At 47.1% G+C, this 15,515-nt stretch overlaps 1 protein-coding gene across 10 annotated transcripts in view; it reads right to left on the bottom strand.

Moving 5' to 3' along the window:
* Window positions 1–15,515, bottom strand: part of MLPH (melanophilin) — an 87,482-nt gene that overhangs the window by 35,313 nt on the left and 36,654 nt on the right. For 5 of the 10 annotated variants that reach the window (XM_025213946.1, XM_025213951.1, XM_025213948.1 and 2 more), the window contains 6 exons: window positions 11,254–11,295; window positions 8,331–8,419; window positions 6,303–6,431; window positions 6,108–6,158; window positions 4,437–4,638; window positions 1,088–1,239 (listed from right to left, as the gene is read on the bottom strand). In XM_025213946.1, coding sequence (XP_025069731.1) covers window positions 1,088–1,239; window positions 4,437–4,638; window positions 6,108–6,158; window positions 6,303–6,431; window positions 8,331–8,419; window positions 11,254–11,295 — 665 coding nt within the window. The remainder of the gene's footprint in view (window positions 1–1,087; window positions 1,240–4,436; window positions 4,639–6,107; window positions 6,159–6,302; window positions 6,432–8,330; window positions 8,420–11,253; window positions 11,296–15,515) is intronic. The other 5 variants (XM_025213947.1, XM_025213949.1, XM_025213954.1 and 2 more) reach the window with 2 other exon arrangements.

The raw sequence follows: 15,515 nt of genomic DNA, 5'->3' as shown, positions 1-15,515 counted from the left end.
TAACTCCCCTCTATCAGCTTAGAAAAAAATTGGAACACTTGTAGCCTTTCAGACAGCTCCAACTCTACAATTTTTCTCTAGTATCATTCAACAAATGTATGTGACAAGTCAGAATGACAGACCCCAATTTTCTGGAACATTCAAAGAGCTACAAAAGAAAAAGGGGAGGGGTAGAGGGGATCTTGAAGCTGATTAGTTTTCCTACTCCATGATTTTGTCTGATCATAAAGCCCTGGTATTTTCAATTTAATAAAGTCTTTACTATATCGGAAACTACATGCAACTTGCAAAATAAACTGGGCACATCTGGAGAACTGAAAGCATCAAATATAGACTTTTCATTAGGATGAAATGGAGTGTGAGGTAGAACTCCAGTCAAATTTAATTTGTGCAACATGAAAAATACAGAGTGAGGAAAAACAATGGTGTCAGAGCAAATATCTGTGTATAAAAACAAAAAGGAATGAAAAGGGACAGGCAGAAGGGTCGGTTCTCCCTCTGACCAGACATATGTATATACAACTCACACTAATGTTAATGCAGTTTAACAGGTGCACTTCTTGGTGCAAAACCCTAAATCCAGTTCCATTAGTACAGCTGTGGTAGAATCAGTTGCAGCTGCTCTGCACCTGACAGCAGAATACAGCCTAGAATGTTGCTTGTGTCATACTTTCCTAGATGCTGTCCAGCCATAAAAGAGCAGCTACAAGTTATTTTAAGAGCCAGCAAAGGGGCTATAAAACAAACTTGTCCAGCCTCCTAAACATTCTCTCTGTGTAAGGAGAAATGCTGGGGAATTCAGTTCAAATGCCCTATTTCCTGCTCCCTCCTATCCCCAGTGCAGGGACTATGGTGTAGCACTTCTGTGCTGATTGAAAGACTCCGTGATTTCACAGGCAACTGGAGCTACTTTTATGCTTACCTACTGCACGATCCATCTGCTCTAGTCCTACCCTCTGGTCCTAGGCCAACTCAGCAGAAGATTAATTGAAAAGGCATCTTATATGCTTTGCAAGTGGATTGCAAAGTCTTAATCAGAGATCAGATTGGAAGGGTCACAGGGAATGGCTTAAGACCCCATTGTTACCTGATTTCCAGAGTGATTTATGCTCTCTTGAGATGAGGCTCTGTTTCTGCGTTTTATGTGATGGGGTAACTTGTGAGCTCCCTTCACATCCTCATCGGAGGTGTCCATATCTGCAGAGTAATGGGGTGGGTGCTGCCTATTCCAGAGGCTGCCTGTAGAAAAAGTGTGTTAAGAGTTACTGGGGGCTCAGTGCAAGGGTTGTCCTGTTGGGTATCAGGACAAAACAGGGAAGATGCATGCAGAGGGATGAGAAAAAAAAAAGGACCTTGACAGCACAGCATAAGTAACTTAGGATGCCTGGGCACTTGTACATGTGACAAAATTGGCCTTTTAAGTGGTTCAACTGCCCTTTTAAACTGTTTTAATGGAGTTACCATCTGCGCAGCATAAAATGTTTTCATTTTTTCATGCTGTACATGTGCGGCGGTGTATTTTGCTTTAAATGACTTTGTTATATAGCAGAGTAAAACACATCCAAGATATTTTTGTTTTGCTATGTAACAAATTGCAGTAATACATTCAGAGAAGGTGGTGGGGACAGTGCATGGGGTGCTGGAAGCCCAGGCGTGCTTGGGGAAGCTTGGGCTTGGTGGGCTTCCAGCACCCTGTGCACTGTCCCAGCCACCTTCTCTGGCTACTAGTACACACAGTCACCCTGCTGCTACCTTCCTGCACCATCCTAGGGGCAAGCCAACCCATTCCCGGATGGTCCCAGGCAGTGGGAACAGTGCATGGGGCGCTGTAAGCCTGCCAAGCCTGAGCTTCCCCAAGCACGCCTTGGTTTCCAATGCCCTGTGCACTGTTGGATTGGGCTGGGTGCTGCCTGTGATCTAGGGCAACACCCATCCGCTAATCCCCACCCAGGCAGTCCCGAGGGGTGCTGCTGCTGTGGAGGGAAGCACTGGGCCACCCCACAGCTCAGGGGCTGTGCAGCCCCATGACAGCTTGCAGGGGCAGGCTCCAAAAAGAAAGAAGAAGAAGAAGAAGAATAAAAGCAACAAGGGGCCTACTTTTATTTTTTTTTTCCAGTAGTCTGCCCACCTCTCCTGTGGCCAAGGGCAAGCTTCTGGTGGGCCCTGGTTCTACCCTCCGTGGCAGCAGTGCCCTCCCAGTCAGCACCTGCCCACTAGCACCCTGCCCGGGCAGTCCCGGGGCACACTGTCACTGGGGAGGGAAGCACCGGGGCCCCTGCCTGCAGCTCAGGGGGCGCTTGGACCACCAGCAGCTCACCCCCGACCATGACATGGGCAGCCTCTGGGAGAAAAAAAAAAAAAGAAGGAACAAGCTCCTTGCCACTTTTTTCTTTTTTTTTTCCCCCCCCTCAGTGCAGCCTGTCTGTGTGAGCTGCCACCAGGTTGCACAGCCCCTGGGCTTCAGGGGGGCCTGGTCCTTCCCTCCATCATGGCAGCGCCCCCCTCCCAGGACCACTTGGGCAGGGTGCTAGCAGGCAGCCCAGGGGACACTGCTGCCATGGAGGGAAGGACCGGACCCCTCCGGCAGCTCACCCCTTGGCTGCAGGAGAGGTGGGCAGGGTTGGCTGGGAAAAAAAAAAAGTGGGCCCCTTGGGTGAGCTGCCAGTGGGCCGTCACAGTTTCGTAATAGTGACAGAAGTCCCTAAATTGAAATGGTGGATTTTTAATCGACAATTAAAAACACACTGCTTCAATTTAGAGAGAGAACTAAACCCCGTCACATGTACAAGGAGCCCCTGTGGGTAAGGAAAGCCGCCATTTAAATTGTGCAAATGGCACTAACCATTTACCAGCTCCCATTAATTTCATTAATAAAGAAACAAAGACCAACTTAAGCGTGTCTGCTAATTTGTGGGGAACAGTTTGCTCCCATGAGGCTGGTTGTACCTCATTAGGACTTGTTATATTGCTACTCACACAGTGCCTGGCCTCTCATAGTAGTCTTGACACTAACAAGATCAAGTCTGCATCAGGGCTGCTAATAGATGAGACAGGCAAGGACAACTGACCACCCACCCTGCATGTCAGACAATTTGAATGCACTTCCTACTTGTGGTATTAGGAAAATGGGGCTATATTCACAGGTTCAAATTCAGCCTCAGTAAATAGCAACTGAGCTACACCTGGCAACTGCTCCTCTGACCTGTATGAAAACAACAGGTTATCCCATTGAGACAAAAATGCCTCACAAAAATCAACATTTCCAATTAGTTCCCTTGTTGTGGGGTTCAGGAAAGAGACCAAATACTGAATGAATGGTGGTGAAGAATAAACAATTCCCAGATTTTGGGAGAGTGTAAGGAAGCCTATAATCACAGAAAAAGGCAAGCCACAGACTTCACCTGTAAGGCATTTAAGACAATAGTTTTCCCAATCATTTGGGGAAATGAATTCATAAAAGGCCAGATCCCAAAGCCACCTGAAATCAGATGAATCCTACTCAATTCAGTGGGTTTGCGTCAGCTCTCAAGTGATAAAAGAGACTTTGTTTTTAAATACTTGAAACTTATAAAACCCAGTTCTAGAGGCGTATGTCTGTCTATCTGTGGGCACAGGCAGCTGGGTATTAATAAATCAAAGACATTAACTTAAAGAAACACAGGAGAATATTTTAGGAGTGCACATGCTCAAGTACTGCAATCCTTTTCTTCTTTTTCTTCTTGGTTGTCCCCTTAGGAGAAAGCACATCAATGAAACAGGAGTTCATTTTCTGTAATCTCATTTGCTGGAGTATTTATAGTAGCTGTAAACTAGTGACCCTTCATCAAACAGTGCACAATTCCTGAATGCAACTGCACGAGCTTCAGAATAAAGGAATAAATTACAGAAAGAGATTGACCCTTGCCATACACTTGAAATGGGAACGTCTGGTGCACAACCTGAAAACAAGGACAAAAGGTAGCTTTCCATGCCATATGCAGAGCTGACTTAATAGGCCAGATGGTGTCAAGCAGCACAGACACCTGATTTCTGTGGAGCTACTTTAATTTACACTATGGAAGGGCTTGGCTGGGCTGAAATGTGGTAGCAATGAAGTTTGCAGCAGTACTATTTGGCTTGGGATTCCATCCACACGCTAAGCAAGGAAAGGCTGAAAGACCTCAGCCCAATTATAATGCTTCAATGGATAACACTATTTGCACCTGGTCAGTATGCTCAGCCACTCAAGCTCAAATATTAGCAGCGGTATCTAATCTGTATATACCAATCTGAGGCACAGGTGTGCACCTAATTTTGAAAGTCAGCCCCTTCATGATTTGGTCATTTTACTATTTTAAGACTGCCCAGAAACTGTTAACATTTCCTTTCTGGTAGAAATGCTCTCCAGCCTGCCCTTCCATGAAAGGCACAGACTATCCTTCACTAGAAAAACCTACCAAAGTTAGGATTTCTTTCCAGGCTCTTCCTGCGCGAGTTCACTGTGAGCCGGACTTCAGTGCTGAACTCCTGCTCTGGAGGGGCCAGGTGCTGTCCCTGCTCCTGCAGGATGTGATGGAACATCGAAGCAAGGTCTGCTTCTGCTATCAGCGATTCCTTCTGGGACATGTCCTCCCTACCGTCTGGGAAATCTGGATATGACTGAGAAAAGAGGACACTGGTGAGGCAGGCTGCATTTTTTCTCCCCTCACCAAAAAATTAATTGATTAATGTTTAAGTTCCAATTCCTGGACCACAACCTAACAACTGACCTTTTTCATCTCAGCGAGGAATCCCCGGTAGAATTTGAGAAGTCTGCCATAGGGATTTGAACTTCAAGCTCCCAGGAATTTCAATGAAAATTGAGCATTTCAGTCCCATTACCCAATCCCAACCTTTTCAGGCTGTAGGTTGGAATGACCCAGCTAGGGTAAGCATCGAGCAGGTGCTAGGACCTGGCCAGTGCTATCATGATGGCAGAGGGGAAGTGCCCTCTGCTGCTGCTTCTTCCCACTGTGGCACAGGGGAAACCAGCTGCTGCCAAATGCTGACAAAGCCCCACATCCATGGGCCAGATCTAATGGCTCTGAGGGATGGATATGGCCCACAGGCCATAAATTGCTGACTCCTACCCTAAGGCTGCCTGAAAATCTCAACCCGTGTCTGTGTTTTTAAAATGCTATATCCTTTCACTGATAAGATGGTAACATACCCCATCCCAAAACACTTCATATTCCCCAGACTTTGTTCATCTGGTTCCTACATTTTCCCATGTGACAAAAACCATCCAAAAGGATGGGCTTGATAAAAATATGTGTAAACGTGTTTGGGCCAAAAGTCTTATCAAATATCTTCTGTTTAAAAAATGTTTGACTTTTAAAAAACAAAGCTGTTGTTACATGTTTCAATACAACCTAGTTTTAACACAGGAGCAGAGTTTCAGACAATGAGGTACCTTAAGAAACTTACTTGTTAGAGCCAGCTGGAAATTCTCTCATGAAATCAAGTATCATTGGGAAATGCTAGTCAATAGAACCCAAGGCATTTTATTCAAATTCATTTTATTCATCCCAGTTTTGTTTTCAGTGAAAATTCTTCAAGGTAAATTTCTGACAGAACAGTCCCAATTCCAAGGTTTGGGACTCCAAGACAGACCCGCTAGATAGACTGCACCACAGCTGAGGACCCAAGAAGCTCCAGTCCCTCTGCTTGGGGCAGTCTGGGCTCATGCCAGAGTTTCCAGGTTCACTTTTTGTGGAGGCATGACCTCATAAGCCCTGGCTCTAATCAAGGCCTGGTTCCTTGCTCTGCAGCAGGTATCTTGCAAGCCTTCAGAAACCCAGCTGGAGCCAGGGATATCAGAGCTTCTAGGTTCTCTGCTGCAGAGTTGGAATGCAAAGCCTGGAAATACTGAGATCAGCTCCCATGTTTTGGGAATGTCCACACGAGGGGACTTGCCTGGGAGCCACAGGCTGTTGGAGTCCTGCTGGTTATTCAGTTATTGTAGAGTGGAAAGTTCTGTGCCTTTTTATTTTGGAGACTGCAAGGAACAGATGCAAGAACCAAAAGAACAACATGCAAGTAAACCCAAAAGGAATATGAGAAGGACACATTCTTGTTTCTTAGCTCACCAGTCCTCTCTCCAATTTGCTATCCTCATTTTGAGTCATGGTGTTCAATGTCCATAGGGAAGAAGAAGAATGCAAAGGGAAAAGATAATCATCATTATCCTCTCCGAAATTCCAAGGAGACAGACAAAGGGAAGAGAACAAAATGGAGGGAGCAAGGAAAGAGAGGTAAGCAGTTCCCCACCACCTTCCCAGTACCTGGAGGCCATCCTGGTTGATTGCAGCTGGAGAAAGTTGCATAGACTGACGGCGAGATTGAGCGGAATATTCTGAGTCCAGATCAAAATCAAAGGGATGAACGGATAGCAGGCGCTTTGTCTTACGCATCTTAGAAAGCATAGAAAATGCAAGAAGGCAAAATTCAGCACACACATGATTGGTCTTTAGAAAGAGATTCATGTGGCCTCCAGGCCACAACTGGCTCTCCCTGCTTCTCTCTCTGGTTGTATATTTCCTTCTCAACTTCCTATGGGCCTTATAGTACCAGATGCATCTTAGTTTGCCCTGTTCTATTCCAGGAGTAAAATGCTGCTCTCCTTTTCTTCCATGAAACCCTGGTAAAGTCAATTCATGGGTGGTTGAGAGCAAAATTTGGATTACAATGTTTACCTGTTTCATGGTAGGGGGTGCATTCAAGAGAATGAAACTACTAGCATCCAATATTGAGCATGTGCATTGGACATGCTTAAAATGAGGGTCCATTTCAGTATAAATTGAAGTCTATGGAGAGACTCACTTTGCATTCAATGACCTTTGAATCTAGAGTTTTCTGGGCAGTTGATAAGAAATCCTTCACTGGAGGTTTATTAAGGAGTTATGGAAAAGTGGGATTGGAACAGATTTTACAGAGATCTCCAGGAGATGTTGAATTCCTGAATGTTTTGTTTCCCTCTGCAGCAAAGAGATAAATCAGAAAGAGACACAAGCTTGAAGACAGTATTTAAAAGTGTCTCTTGTATTTAACAGTGTCTCATGAAATTATTTCAATATGCATGTTGTTTTATGATGGTCTGAGATTTATAGGATCATTGATAAAGAACTAGTAGCTCTGGAGGAGGATCAAGTTGTACAAAACTTTGAGACCTTCTTTAAGAGACTGTAACTTCATTTCAATCCAACATTTCTAGAACAAGTGCTTATAGACCTAGAAAACATAGATGATGTAACAAATGACTGTGATAATGAAACAGTCTAAAGGGCTGACCTCTACGATACTGAGACAAAAGCAAAAGTCCATTTAGAATAATGGCCTTCCAGCCGAATTATGATGGATACTAATACAGTAGAACCAGAATCTTCACAGGATTTTTGTTCATTAGCCCCCTGTAAAAATGAAGCTTTGCAAACTAGCTGTGGGTATATATATTATGCTGGTGTTATGTAGGGTAATGCATGATATCTATCTACCTCTCTATTGCAGCAAACAGCTCTGGAGGACTCCTACGTTTCTTCAGCTGTGACTTATTTCAAAAGGCACCACTTCTCTGCTCAGCTCTGCACAGATGAGCTCCAGCTGAATGGAGAAGCAGTGCCCTTTGGAGGAAAAAAAGTGCAGTGAACAGCTGAGCAGCTCATCCTTCACAGAGCAACATACTGCAAATGAAACAGATTGTGAGCCCCACAACATGTCTGAGCTCATTGTGCTTCATCTTGGTGTACTTTACAAATGGCAGGTGATATCATTCCCATTTTTCAGACTGGGAAACTGAGTCACAGAGAGGTTTAAGTGACTTCTCAAGGTCACCGTGAAAACCAGTAACAGACCTGAAAACAGAACCCAGATCTTCTGAGTCTCAGTCCAGGGCACTAGCTCTTACATCACAACATCCCGTCCTATTTAAAAATAAGTGAATAAAAAGTGGGGGTTTTATTAACTCATTTGGCATAGATATAAGAAACTTAAAATATTGATCAGGGAAAAGGAAACCTGACTAATATCTTCAGAAGAGATTAATGAACATCCGTTTTCTGGGGACCTGAAAGGAGACAGCATAAAGGAATCTGTTCCGTTTTACATAATTTATATTTTGCCTGAAAAGCATTCAGTACAGAAAACTGTTACATGGGAGAATAGTTTTTTCCCCCCAGAAAATGAAAGCAAGAGAAGACCCCACTCTGCACAGGAGAGAAAGTTCCCGTCAACTAAGAAAACCCAAAAGCAAGAGCATGGTCCGTACTTAAGTATATGGAAGTAGGCCTAATGTGTCTGCATCAGGAAACGCTTACCCTGTTGTAGCACTCAGCTTCTGCACCACCTATGACATCATCATCACTGTCTTCGCCTCCCCTGCTGCTGGTGCGGAAATGACGTTCTCCTAGACAGGGGAACAAAGGCTTTGGGTGCTTTGATGGCTCTAGCTGCCCCACAGCTAGTCAGGGATGGGTTGTCAGAACATTTTGGAGCAGTGTCTCCCACCCCAAAAACCTACATTAGGTATAAATACCTCAAATCCTTATCACCACCATACGGAGAAAAGAACTTTCTGTCTGTGCTTTCCTGAGACAAGCCATCGTTGGCCATACTGGTCTTCTCTAATTGAATTTGGTGACTGGGCCTGGTCCTTTTCAAATCACTGGCTGGGTCTGTACTGTCATATGCTGACTGAGTCTAAGGTCATATTTCACTTTAATAGATGCTCCACAGAATGCATCATAGGCTGGTGTTATATATCACAATGCACACAACAAAGGTCCTAACACTATTTTCCCCCCGCACACTAGTTGCTTTTTCTCCTGCGATCCCCTTCTCCAGCCTCTTCATGCATAAGATATAGCCATACAGACCCCAAAAGCCATTCAGAAGTAAATGGGAGGTTTTCTGATAGTAAATTGTTGCGTATTTGAGCTTGAAAAGTCTCATTGAGTGTGTCTACATGAGAAGTTTATTGCAGAGTAGATTATTAGTCTAACACAGGGGCGGGCAATTATTTTGGGCAGAGGGCCACTTACTGGGTTTAGGCAAGCCACTGATGGCCGCATGACAGGCAGCCAGGGACAGATAAATATTCATTTTCTAAATTTTTTAGGGGCCCTGCGGGCCAGATAGAATAGCCTGGTGGGCCGCATCCAACCTGCAGGCCGCATTTTGTCCACCCCTGATCTAACACATGTGCCCCTATTGTAGCAGAAAGCCCCCCTTGTACATTTCCCTTCTGGACACTGATATAATAGAAGCCCGTGCTTGCCCCCCCCCACACCTCCATTTGTGCATTTCTTTTTCCTTCTAAGTATTGGCAGACACCTAACACACTCATTGCATGGGTGTGGCAGGGCTCAGAGCAAGCCAGAAAGCTGAAGTAGCTTTCTGTAGGAGAAACCTACAAACTACATCTACATATCAATTACGCTCAGCGTCACTAAAGAAAACAAAATAACTAAAATATCCACTTCTAAGACAGTAAATATATCCTGGTGCTAATAACTCACTTAATGTTCCCAGTAACCTTTGATCCTCAATATCTCACATTGTATTTTTATATATTTCTCACAGTGCATTTTTTAAATATTTCATCTGTCTCATCTTTACCATGACATTTTGTATTTTATATTTTCTACTTTTAAACCCTTAAGGAATGTACTTCCCGTAGAATGAAGTTACACCCTGGACTATTGTTAAAAACTGCATTGAAATTGTAATTGTAACGTGATAAAATCTGTGATATTGGGCTGGTCCCCCTTGAATGAATGCGAGTATATATGGTGACCAGTATGTAATTAACTGACAATAGAGGAACTTACCGTTACAAAACTCTACAAGTCATTTTAGGCTAAACAAGCCAAGGAACTGATTCCTGGGACTGAGCACCCACCCTGTTGACTATTCCTGCAACCCTTTACAACACCCTTGTTAATTAATCAAAATCATAAACTGACTCCTGAAACTGCACTACCAGATAGGCAAGACCCCTGTGATTAACAGCTGTCAGGCTCTACTGAAGACCCACGTGGGATGGCAACCTCCAGATTGGGCAGCCAAGATGATTCTGGGGGATCACACAAGTCTGCCAGAAAGGGATAAAAGGCAGTGAAGCGTGACCCTCAGTGGTGCCCTCTCATCCAGCACTTGACCTACCGAGACAGAAGGGCAAGCGGGAGACCCTCTTCCGGAGAAGACATCGCCTTGAAGGAACAGCAGACTTCAGCGCCTCGGATAGGTAGATATACTGACACCAGTGCTCTCATAATCACTAAGGTGACCAGTATCACTTATAACTCAAAGTTTGCATTTATGATTTTATTGGTAACTTCACATCCCATACAATAAACTAGAATTTATGATGATCCTGAGTGTTGGTCCTTTGTAACCAACAGTATTAGGTTGCAGTAAACTAACTAACTCTGCAGGAGGATAGTACTTGTAAATACAAGTACAATCCTGCTGTGGAATTTTTCACTCCACAGCAGCGCATGTATAGACACTGCTTCAGCTGGTTGGGGCACAAGGATGCTTCAGTCTGGGGGCTGCCTGCCGGCTAGCCCCACACCAGAGCACCTTTGTGCCTCAACCAGCCCTTCCACTGCATGCTGAGATGAGGATGAGGAGGAAAAGCCCAGGGCTGGCAGGCTGACTCCACAGGCCTCCTGCTAGCTAGGGCTGCTCCATCTGGCTCAACATGCTGTGGTCCTGGGCACACATTCAAACAGTGTACCCAAGAGCAGTATTGCTTTGCATTAATTGCATGTGTAGATATGCTCTTGAGTTTCAGGTGGTGACTGCAGGGTTTCACATCTAACTTCAGCCCTATATGTTTTTATGTCCATTTTATTCCTGACTCCCACCTGCCTTGGATCAGGCACTATGAAGAGAAAATCCAAACTATAGCTGCTACCTGTGCCAGTCCCTCTCTAGGAATGGATCCTGGCTCCTGACTGTCACATCTGGTCACACTGTAACAAGCAGCCCCAGTCTCAATATGAGGATATACTGGGGGTGGGGGAGGGAAGGGTTAAGCAACAGACTCTTTGCAATCCTTAAGAGTGTAAGTCACTAAGATCAACAAACTGCCTGTTCATATCAAAGGGGGAAGACTTGATCATCACCTGCACGAACCCACTGGTATAGGTCTTGTGTGTCTACACGCTGAGCTGTCAGGACAGTCTACCCAATGTAGTTTTGTTTTAAGGGATACTTAAAAGAACTCTAACGTACTGTTGTTGATGTCTGGCAAGCTGTAAACTCTGTCATGAAGCCCTAAGTGCAAAGAGAGAAGGGGAAAAAATAAACACTTTTTACAGACACCTTACATAAAGCAAGCCCCTGAGCTAGGATTAACAGGAGCTAGAACTCAGTGCTAAGCCAGTAAAAAAGAACCAAGCCATGAGCTTTGGATATAGTCTGACTCTTTAAGTCCAGGAGCTTATTGCTACATGATATACCATCATAAGAGGCTTACTGCTGCTAATTCACACTTAATTCATTTGGCACCAGTCTGAACCCAATGGTTTTAGGCAACGAGCACATGGTGACTTCAGTACTTCATTTAATGGCCCGATTTTGGGAGTTGTGGGTGATCAACACTTCTAGGGTTTGGGCCAGGCATGGCTGGTGAACTCCAACTGATGGGGGCAGGTGGAGTGGCACATGGGGGGGCGGGGGGGCGGAAGAAGGTTTGCAGCCTCCTTGCTCCTAGCCAGAGTGCCTGGCCAGCTGCAAACTCCTCCCCACTGCTGCCATGTGCTGCTCCACCTGCCCCACCAGTCTGAGTTCACCAGCAGCGCCTGGTTTGGGCCTCCTAACAAAAGGCAAAGTTTCAGTTCTACTGAGGTCTATTTATCCTCATTGTAGGTCTGATTCTCGTCTAGTGGGACTCAGTGGAGAAATTCCTATTGACTTCAACAGCATCTGGATCAGGATGTGCAGTGGGTCTGCAGATGGGCAGAAACAGGATTTCTCAAGGAGCTTTGCTATTTTTTCTGAGACTTCCCAGCGGGTATGTTTGGCAACTGCGCTTCTGTTCGTGCAGTTTCTAAAGGGATCCATTCTGTCAGCCTCTCCCATTCAACACATATATAGAGCCTGCCACAGTGAGTGGACATGCCCTATAAACATGCAATACATTTACTGCAGCCAGTCAGTTCAAAATGGTGAGTGACTTAACTCAGTGCTGTACAGACACTGGCAGAGTTGTATAAGAAACAGCTGGCAAGAGACTCAGCCCAAAAAGAATAAGAGGCAACTGATGAAATGGCCCAAGAGGATATTGGCTTTCTCCACCAAGTGTGGGCCTGCCATTTATTACTCATAAGTCCTGACAAACAACAGGCCACATTTCCATCCTACATTTTTCTTTTGGTTGCAGGTTGTGTTAAGAGATATGCACGCGCTGTGCTGTAGCAACCCCCGTGCTTGCCTGGGAGTGCATGCAGTAGTGGGAGCTGCTCGCCCCCTGTCCCCACACCCCAAAACGAGCTGCTCACAGCTCTGCCCCGTGCCCCACCCTGGCTGGGCAGTGCCTGTTAGTGCCCCTTTGCTTTGGCAACTGGGGCAGTCGCCTCGCTCACCCTGCTCCTTGCTATGACACTGTCTGCACACTTGTTACCTCAAAGCTAAAATGCAGTAACATGCTTTCCAGGCACTCATACAACAAGAAACTACAGTTACAGGGAAAAGTAGCTTCTTGCTCACAGCAACGGTTCAATTGTGCCAACATTTTGAAGCGTGTGAATTTTTTCAGCCAAAACTTCCACCTCCAGCAAAACGACACAGATTCAAATGATACCAAAATATCTGTGTTAGGGGAAAACAAACAAACAGCAAAATATCCTAGGAAGTTAATTGTTCTATTTTGTCATATACTTGGATTTTAAAAAGACCTTCAGTATGGTCTCCCATGACGCTGTTATAAAAATACTGGGGGATTGTGGGCTGGCAGAGTCCATGGTCAGGTGAGTTGGAAACTGGCTAAGAGGTCAAACCCAGAGAGAGTTGGTGGATGGGTCTGTACTATCTTGGCAGGAGGTGGCCAGTGGTGTCCTGCAGGGTTCGGTTCTTGGCCTGTGATATTCAACATCTTTATCAAAGATTTAGATGAAGAGTGGAAAGCATGCTGGCCAAGTCTGTGGACGATACCAAGTTATGGGGACAAGCAGTCATGCTAGGGGACAGGATGTGGATCCAAGCAGACCTGGAAAACCTGGAAAGGTGGGTGGAGTAGAACCGGATGCAGTTCAATAAGGATAAATGCAGAGTGCTTCATCTGGGGAGAAGTAACCACTGATCTCAGTGGTATGAATATAGGTTAAGAGGAGATATCGTGGCCAGCATGATGGCTGAAAGGGACTTTGGGGTTATGATGCAGTGGCGATGTGCAGGAGGTGCATGGGGGCGCACATGCACCCCATGAGAGTGCTGGCGCATCCCCTGACAGCCAGCGCTCCCCACTAAGGCAATGGGCGGGGGGGTAGGCGAGAGCGCTTGCGCCCCCCCCCCCCCCCCCACCCCTCTCCCCTCCTCTCCCCCCCCCCCCCCCCCCCCCCCCCCCCCCCCCGAGTGCTCCAGCTGGGGAGTTGGGGTGCCAGGAGAAGCAATTCCCGTGGTCCCCCCGTGGCTGATCATGCTGACCCAGAATTGCCAGCGGCATGCCACTGGCACTTCCATGTCGGTGCAATTGGCTGCGGGGGAACCCTCCCCACCCCTGGTCAACGGGATCGGTTGTGGGGGGACCCCCCTCCATCACTGACTGCCTGCTGGGGGACCAGTCACCCATGTTATGGTTGATCACAGGATGAACATGAGCTGCCAATGCGACACTGTAGTCAAGAGCTAATAGCATACTGGGATGCTTTAGCCAACGCATTGTGAACAGGGCTAAGGAAGTGATACTTCCTCTCTATTTGGCACTGGTGAGATCCCACTTGGAGTACTGTGTCCAGTTTTGGGTGCCACACTTCAAAAAAGATGCGGAGAATCTTGAAAGTAGGGGTACACCAATAGAGATTTTTGGGGCCGATATTGGTAGTCGAATTTTAAGGAGGCATATCAGCCGATACCGATCTGATTTTCAATACACAGCCTGGCAGCTTGAAGAGCAGTGTTTGGCTGGTAAGTCTGTTGTGGTGGAAGGGGAGGCGGAAGGAAAGGGGTGTCGGAGGGGCAGATCGAGGCTCCTGTGGTGAGGGAGTGAGTGGGGAAGGGGCTGGGGCAGGCGCTGCCCATTTGGGGTGGGGCGGGACGGGGCATGGGATGGAGCCATTGCTCATCTTGGGGGTGGGCAGCTCCCACCACCACACATACCCCAGGAAGGCACGTTGGGTGGGGTGGGGTGGACTGCTGCTGTGGGCTGGGGCCAGGGGCTGTGCTGGGCTGCACTCAGGGTAGGCAGTGACGTTGCTGGGAGCGGGGTTGGGGGGGCTACATTGGGGTGGCTGCAGTCCCTTCCATAGCCCCCTCCCAGAGCCACTGCTGCCTGCCTGGAGCATAGCTCAGCCCAACCCACGCTGGGAAGAGTCCAGTGCAGCCCTGGCCCCAGCCTGCAGTGGGAGCCACTCTGCCCCACGCAAATCCAGGGGCACACGCCCCCCGCCATGCCCTCCTGAGGTGTGCGCAGTGGCAGGAGTTGCTCCCCGCCCTGAGTGGAGCAGAGCACGGAGCTGGCTCTCCCCTGCTTCCTACCTGCTGTGGGCTCGGGTGGGGAGGCTGGCTCCCTGCTCCCATGTGCACTCCCGGAAGGGGAAAAGGGGGGACCTGCATCTCCCAAATCTGTGCACAGGGCTGGGGTGGAGCGGGGAAGGTGCATGCTGTGGGCTCAGGCTCCTGCCCTACTCCCTCCCTCCCTCCCTATGGGGGCCTCAATCCCCCTTTCAGTTACCTGTGGGAGCTGCTCTCCTGGCTGCCTGGGACCATGTGCATGTACATGCACATGGCACCTCCTGCCTGACCTCCCTGCCCCTGCTCCCTCCCAGGTCCCTGCAGGCTGAACTCTGCCAGCCTACAGAGTGCTTGCTGCAAAAGTGCAAAATCCGTGGGTTTCTCTGCTAACATGAAAAATCTGCATTTTATTCCAGTAAAGGGGAAAATCTGAGGAAAGACTAGGGCAGGGGTAGGCAACGTTTTTGGCCGGAGTGCTGAAAAAATCACAATGCCTACCTTGGAAGGTGCCGGAGTGCTGGCATGCCAGAAAAACAAAACGAGGGTAGGGGGTGCATGGCAGGATGCACTGCATATTAGTATAATTAAATCATAAATGTTGCCATTTTTTACAGTAAATACCAGATTTTCTAAAAATTGTAAACCTGGTGACAATAAATAAAACTTCTGATGCTCTCTTTCATCTTGTGTATTTGTTTTGTGCAGGTCCCCCCACAACAGCCCCCCAGCCCTGCTCATGCCCCTTGCCCCCCACCCAAAGCCCCTGCCTCCCAGCCCTGCGGGAGGAGGTCCCCAGCTGCCAGGGCTATGGGGCCAGGGACCCA

The sequence above is a fragment of the Alligator sinensis genome, unplaced genomic scaffold (genome assembly GCF_000455745.1).
Source record: "Alligator sinensis unplaced genomic scaffold, ASM45574v1 scaffold1003_1, whole genome shotgun sequence".
In the NCBI taxonomy this organism is placed as follows: domain Eukaryota; kingdom Metazoa; phylum Chordata; order Crocodylia; family Alligatoridae; genus Alligator; species Alligator sinensis.
This window is presented reverse-complemented; position numbering and strand designations above follow the sequence as displayed.